The 8036-nt window shown below is 33.0% G+C and overlaps 1 protein-coding gene across 1 annotated transcript; it reads left to right on the top strand.

Moving 5' to 3' along the window:
* The first annotated feature begins 758 nt into the window (after window positions 1-758).
* Window positions 759-2486, top strand: LOC132725897 (uncharacterized). The gene has a single exon (XM_060711088.1). The coding sequence runs from the start codon at window positions 759-761 to the stop codon at window positions 2484-2486; it is 1728 nt and encodes a 575-aa protein (XP_060567071.1).
* Window positions 2487-8036: the final 5550 nt, after the last annotated feature.

Consider the following 8036-nt stretch of genomic DNA (forward strand, 5'->3'; position numbering starts at 1 on the left):
CAAATGATATCCGTTTCTTTAGGTAATCTGAAAAAAAAATGTTTTAAAAAGTACTTTGAAATTCCTTCAATGCAGCCATTTTGAAATTTGTTTTATAAATGTTTTTTTTTCCCAAATATAAGCATTTTCTCTGGTACTAACAAATCTAATTGGCAAAGTTATGTTTCAAGTTATAAAAATAACTCTACGTTTTCACCATCTACTCATGGGTGCCCAGTTTGTTTTTCACAAAGAAAAGGATCTTTAAGAATTAAATCATTTAGCTTACTTAATGCTCATTATCTTAGATGGTCTGAAGCATTGCCACTTTTCCTAAACTTTCGTTTATACTGAAAATATACTAACTTTTTCGTACCCGGTCATATGCAGTAAATACCGAACTTGAACAGCAACGCTTATTTGACTAAACAGCTATACACTATGAAAATATAGAAATTGAATAACTTGCACAACCCATAATATCATAATGGTACGACCGAATAATGTAAACTTTACCTTGTTCGACATATAATTTAAATATAGACTTCATGGAAATTTAACTTCCGCCTTCCAAGTTGATTTATTGTTTGTAAACAAACGACAAATAACGTTTGGATCGGAACAATATATTCTGGTTACATAAACATTTTATTTAGTTAAATCAGATAAAAACCGTGACTTGTTTCATTTGTGAAGTCGCTGAATATTGACCTGGAGATGTAAATGTACATGTGCATTATGTTATTTCTAAAATAGGTACAATATAATCGTTACACAAAATGGCGGATAGTGGAAGTAAAATAGGAGAGGATGATGAAGTTCCTGGTCGTGTGAAGGAATACTTGTGTCAACCATATTTAAGTAAGGATAAGGAAACTGTAGCTGACAAGTTTTGTTCAACTTGTAACGAATTCCAGTGTAATGATTGTTCAAATGTACACAACGTGCTCGCTATCTTAAAAAGTCATAAATTGGTGAGCGTGAATGAAGCTGATGTTGCAAGTATTTCGGTTAAAATGAAGGCCTTAGATCTATGTGATCAACATCAACATTCTTTTGAATTTTTCTGTGAAGATGAAAAGAAGCTCTGCTGCAGTAAGTGTGCAATTGTTAATCATCGAAAATGTCACAGCGTTGTAGAAATTGAGAAGATCGCTGGGAAAATAACCTCACCAAGTTCTATCTTAGGGGAGAAATTGAAGGAAGCTAAAGAAGCTGCTGAGAGTGTTGCAAGACATATTCGCTCTTCAAAAGATCAACTTGCTGAAGATATAAAAGAAATACATGTACAGGTTAGACGAATGCGAGACGAAGTAATGAGAATGTTTGACGATATAGAAGATTTCGTCGCCAAGAAAGCTGAAACACTTCAGAGAGAAACATTACAAAATCTGACAATGAAGCAAACACAAAACGAGAAACATTTGGCTGATGTAACATCGTGCTTGGAGACGATTGAAAGTATTTTCAAAAATGGAACTCCAGCGCAGAAATATATAGCAGAACAGAAAATGGAGAGTAACGTCAATGCTCTCTGCAGAATCAGCAAGGAAGAATGTCAAAACGTAAAGGTGAACATTTCTTTTCAATTTGACGAAACATTCAAACTGCCACCATTACCAATAACTGAATATGTTCCAGGACAATTCCAATTTAAGTCTGATCTTGAGGAAGATGTTAATTCTGCTAAAATGGCGATGAAGTTAACACCAGTTTCTTCTATTGATTTGAAGAAGACGGGAGATGATATCGATGAACCGTTCTATACAGGCATAGATTTTCTACCTGATGGTAGACTGGTGGCTGTGGATAACAAAAACATGAAATGTTTTGTGTACAATGAGAAGCTTGAGAAAGTAGGATCATTTCAGCTATCTTACAACCCAGTATCTGTTGTTGTAGTATCTGAGGAGGAAGTAGCGATAACATGTGGTTACGGATACAAAATAGAATTTCTACATGTTAGTAAATGTAATGAAATAACCCCACAAAGAACATGTAAAGTGAACACGAAATATTTCTCTATATGTTTGAAAGATGATAGACAATTTGTAGTAGGGACTATTGATGAACCTATACCTGTTCGTATTGTATCATTGACAGGAGAGGAGCTTGATTTTAGTGTAAACTTTCCAAACAAGATATATCCTATAGACACTAGCGATTGTACTTACATAAAGAGCAGTGACAAAGTGGTGATAACAGATAGATACGAGCATACTGTCTGCATATATGATATCAAGACAGACACAAGAGTCGTAGTGAAGGATGACAAGATACAGGAACCACGTGGTGCAGCAGTTGGTCCTTCTGATACTATCCTGTTGTGTTGTCGTAAAACAAACACCATAGTACAGATATCACAAAGAGGTCAGGTATTGTCATCATACAAGATAGATATGGAAAATCCATTTAAAGTATGTGTCTCGCGTGATAAATCATTTCTTGTTGTTACAAATAGCTATATTGGAAATAGGAAAATGCAGAAATTCAAAATATCAACATAACAGCACTATTCTCTGTTTCACATAAAAGATTCACACGCACACGCACGCGCACGCACGCACGCACGCACACACACACACACACACACACACCAACACAAACACACGCACAAAGTAATTAAGGAAAAAAAAACAAGAATTTATTTGTGACATTTGATGGATGAATCATTGAATTATACTTATGGTCTAGTACCAATGTAGCTGCTCATAACGAAAAAATATATTATTATACAATGTATATAGAATACACCAATATTCTGGGAAAATGTGTGCTCAATGTATGCTATGACAGACAGATTAAGGAGTAAACAATTCAATATTAATAATTTCAATAAATATTCAATTGATATACTTATTTTATTTTAAGCACACGAGCAATAAACTTGAAATTCATCAATTAATCGGCAGACTTAACTTTTCGTGTACAGACTCGAACCGAGTCTGCCATTTTTGTGCAATACTATTGTGATTAATGTTTGTAAAGGATCACTCTTTCTCTATTTTTGTTATTTAGCACGGCTTATATGTAAAGTAGTTGCTTTCTGAACCGTAGTTATCTTATGTTTTAATCATCACATAATGTTGACTGTATAATGATACATTTGATTGTAAATATGAATTTGCTGATTTGTTTTTGTTAAACAATTTGTGATATACGTTCTTTTTATATCTTTACCCCTCAACTCCTGCATGACCTGAAAGTGATTAGCCTTTGCCACCCGTATACAGCCAAGCAAGCAAATACATTCGAGCTGTCTGATCAGCTTTTTTTCTATCCTAATACTGAAATCTTATACACTTCAAATGGAATCTCTCAAACTCCATTTCACGGCAAGCAGGTCAATTTTTTAATAACGATAAAGTTTACATCAGTTTTTTTGGCTTCAGTTGACTTTTCTTCATAATATAATATACATGTATATGTATAGAATTATTGTTAACCATTACATGAAAGTTATGTTATAAAATGTATATATTTTACTGTGTCCTTTATTATACCTAATACATGTATCATACTCTTCAGGATGAATAGATATAACTAACCGGAGTTATAGTATGTGTGTTTTATTATATTGCTTTATCTGAATATCATATACATGTAAATTCTTCCCTTTTGGAAGTTTATTTTTTTTAAATACGGCTTACATATACTCAGTTGACTTTTCTATATATCATAATATAATAAATAAAGTAGATATGTATAGAATTATTGTTAACGATTGTACATGAAAGTTATGTTAGAAAATGTATATAATTTATTGTGTATTATAATATACAATGTACCTACTATCATGCTGATCAGGATGAATAAATATAACTAACCGGAGTTACAGTATTTGAGTTTAATATTCTAATTGCATTGCTTTACCTAAATGCCATACATAACAGTGCAATTAATTGCTTCATGAATTTACGATCTGGAATACACGATTTCAACAACACGAATTTATGATTTCAACTTGATGAAATTAAAAAAAAGATTTTACGTTTTGAGTTTCACAATATCAACTTGTGAAATTCATGATTTCAACTTTACGAATTCGAATTGAGTGGCTATGCAAATATCAGACATAATATAAAATGGCAGGCATTTCATAGAATATAAATGGCAAACAATTTAATGACATACAATTAACAGGCATTTTATGGTATATAAATGGGTGACATTTGGCTAAAAGTTATATTCATGTCATGTTATAAAAGCATGTGAGCAAGGCCCAGAGAAAAGCGTAAAATAAATGTTTCTCAATAGTTCGTTGGGCCAGGTTCCAATCCGGTCTATTTATTCAATGTACAATCGTTTATGTCTCTCTATATACGTCCCAATAATGCCGATGGTAAAAAATGTTATGTAAAATATTAGATCTAGACACAATACGTATACAATAGGCTTCTTTAACACTGCGTGTGACCACGTGACCAAAATCGTACAATGGGCTCATAAAATGGCGGCCTAAACGCTCGGTAAAAGCAGTGAAATTGAGGTAAGCATACAGTTAAAGTTAAATTTATATGTAAAACTAGGCCGCACGGAACCCCTGTATAAAAACCACGTACTGTTCTGTTATTGGTTACTTTGTAGCTCTCTCTGTTTAGGCCTGAAAGTCGAAAAAGTTGTTTTGGGTGATGAGTACAATGGCCGAACAGGTACTAAAATACGTTGTTTTCAGTAAAAGAAACGCATTTTGAGCAAAATTAGCAATGACATCTTGTGCACAATTGCAAGTTTGTCCGTCAAGAACAATTTCCATCCTTTGTAAAGTTCCATAACGAAGTTGTGCATCTTTTTAAAAACGAGTACAATGGTCGAACCAAATTTAATGAGTACAATGGCCGAACGATTTTATTGCCTGTCCTATTTCGTCAAATTTTTCATTGAATTATGCTTGTTTCTCGCTTCCTGTCTTTGAAATCATACAAATATGATATTTGAAAGTGAAAAGTAGGAAGAAGTATTAAATTAAATGAATTCAGTTTGCTTGCTATAAATTCTCATCTTAATAGTATTCTGCTTTGATAACACACGTGTACATCAGCGTAAAAGTATTTAAAATACAAAAATAAAATACAAACATGTACATTATATAGAATTTATTTCACCAGCAAAATATATGTTTCAATTACATACATAAAATTGTCAATTATTTTGGAAATAAAGTCAGTTTTTTTTTTGTTGTTGTTGTTTTTTTTTGTATTTCAGACGCAGAAAAAGTGGTTCCTTTAAATGAAAAGCATGTTTACGTATATCTATGGAATATATACATGTAATGTATATATTAGATTTTAAAATTGTGCTTATATTATCGTTAAATACTTCATCACACCATATTAAGTAATTCAATATCTTTACAGGAATTGGAAATTTCTTATGTGTTTATTTGCCGGCATTATGGCGAATCGTATAGAAGACGATCAGCTTCATGTCGTCACGAGCAGGTACACAACGGGAAGGTACCCCATCATGCTGTGGGACATGGTTCCTAAGTTTCGACAAATTACAAAGACATTGGTTTGTAAATTACATACTATACATGAAGTACATAGCTGTCTGATAGTTCTACATACGGTCTGAGTGTCTAAGATGGAAAGAACACGAAGAAATGGTTACATGTAAATAAAGAAAAGCTATTAAGAAAAAGAAATTAGATATACATGGAGCAATATATTGCCCCATCATCTGCTATAAATGTACCCTTTGTGTTGAGAAATGAACGCATTATATACAGTGTATGTTCCTAAATAGGTACAATTAAAGTACAAACCCGGTTATTATAGTCTAACACCGTTAAACACAACATGGGAGCTATATTTACATCAATAAACTGATAGTATTTCTAAATTCTAATTTGTTTCAGTTGTTTCAGACCAAACAACCACGGCGGAGCAAAAGCCATTGCGAAGAATGTGGCAGTTCGTTTGCGACAAAATCTGAACTTGAGCAACACAAGTTATTCCATGCTAACCCACTTGAACTTGCAGCATCTGCCCAAAGCTTTTCGAACTGGGGCAATGCTGATTGATCACCTTTCTTCCCATTCCGGCAAATAGAAACACAAATGTACATATGGAAGAGCTACGTATATAGGCAGGGTTGGAGTAATCACTGATCAAAGTGTGTAATATCAAAGCAAACTCAGTGAAACTTTGTTTGTTTTAGTCATTGTCACAAATGTGCCTCTTATTAGGTCATCAGACTTTGTTTTGGCCATATCATGATATTTTTATCACGTGCAGAAAGGTTAATAAAGTTTATTGAGTGAATAACTTGTGTTGCTTAATAAGATTTTGTCGCGAACTAACTGCCTGAAACGGTGTTGATCCGCCATGGTTGTTTGCTCTGAAACAACTGAAACACATTAGAATTTTAGAAATACTATCAGATTATTGATGTTAATATGGCTTCCATGTTATGTTTAACGGTGTTAGACTATTATAACCGGGTTTCATAATATTTGATCTCATAAGAAATTTTGTACTTCAACCGAATCCTTTTAGGACCATATGTAATGCGTTCATTTCTCAACACACAGGGTACATTGTATGCCGCTGCAAATAATAGGGCAATATATTGCTCAAGGATTACCTTATTTCGTTTTCTTAATACTTTTTCATAATGCAACCATTTCTTTGTCTTCTTTCCATCTTTGCCACACAAGCCGTTTGTAGAAATATCATACAGCTATGTACTTCTTGTATGATATGTAATTTACAGACCAATGTTTTTGCAATTTGCCGAAACTTAGAAACAATGTCCCACAATGTGCCTTCCCTTGTGAACCTGCTCGTGACGACATGAAACTGATCGTTTTCTATATGATTTGCCATAATGCCGGCAAATAAACACATACGAAATTTCCAATTCCTGTAAAGATATTGCATTACTTAATATGATGTGATGAAGTATTTAACGATAATATAAGCACACTTTTAAAATCTAATATACACATTACATGTATATATTCCATAGATCGATATACGTAAACATGCTTTTCATTTAAAGGAACCACTTTTTCTGCGTCTGAAATACAAAAATAAAACAACAAAAACAAAAACAAAAAAAAACTGACTTTATTTCCAAAATAATTGACAATTTTATGTATGTAATTAAAACATATATTTTGCTGGTATATAATGTACATGTTTGTATTTTATTTTTGTATTTTAAATACTTTTACGCTGATGTACACGTGTGTTATCAAAGCAGAATACTATTAAGATGAGAATTTATAGCAAGCAAACTGAATTCATTTAATTTAATACTTCTTCCTACTTCACTTTCAAATATCATATTTGTATGATTTCAAAGACAGGAAGCGTGAAACAAGCATAATTCAATGAAAAATTTGACGAAATAGGAAGGCAATAAAATCTTTCGGCCATTGTACTCATTAAATTTGGTTCGGCCATTGTACTCGTTTTTAAAAAGATGCACAACTTTGTTATGGAACTTTACAAAGGATGGAAATTGTTCTTGACGGGCAAACATCCAATTGTGCACAAGATGTCATTGCTAATTTTGCTCAAAATGCGTTTTTTTACTGAAAACAACGCATTTTAGTACCTGTTCGGCCATTGTACTCATCACCCAAAACAACTTGTTCGACTTTCAGGCCTAAACAGAGAGAGCTACAAAGTAACCAATAACAGAATTGTACGTGGTTTTTATACAGGGGTTTCGTGCGGCCGAGTTTTACATATAAATTTAACTTTAACTGTATGCTTACCTCAATATCACTGCTTTTACCGAGCGCCATTTTATGAGCCCATTGTACGATTTTGGTCACGTGATCATCCGCAGTGTTAACGTGCCAAGTATTTATAATCACTCATTCACGGTACCTGGATTTAAAATCTCATTCGAAAGAATTAGTAATTTTAGTTGGCCAGCCCAGGAATCAAACCCCCAATGTCGAGATGCTCTAACCGATTGAGTTATGTGTGCTGGTCACCTACATTAGCATTAATATTTGATATTTCAGACTGCCTCTTAATTACCTCTTAAATATCTAAAAAATATTCATTGATAGAATAAAATGCTTATTAAATATAAGT

The sequence above is a fragment of the Ruditapes philippinarum genome, unplaced genomic scaffold, assembly GCF_026571515.1.
Source record: "Ruditapes philippinarum isolate M1 unplaced genomic scaffold, ASM2657151v2 ctg1777_1_1_1_1, whole genome shotgun sequence".
NCBI classification, from domain to species: domain Eukaryota; kingdom Metazoa; phylum Mollusca; class Bivalvia; order Venerida; family Veneridae; genus Ruditapes; species Ruditapes philippinarum.

Coding starts and splice junctions, on each gene's coding strand:
- LOC132725897 (XM_060711088.1), top strand. CDS start 759: ATGGCGGATAGTGGAAGTAAAATAGGAGAGGATGATGAAGTTCCTGGT.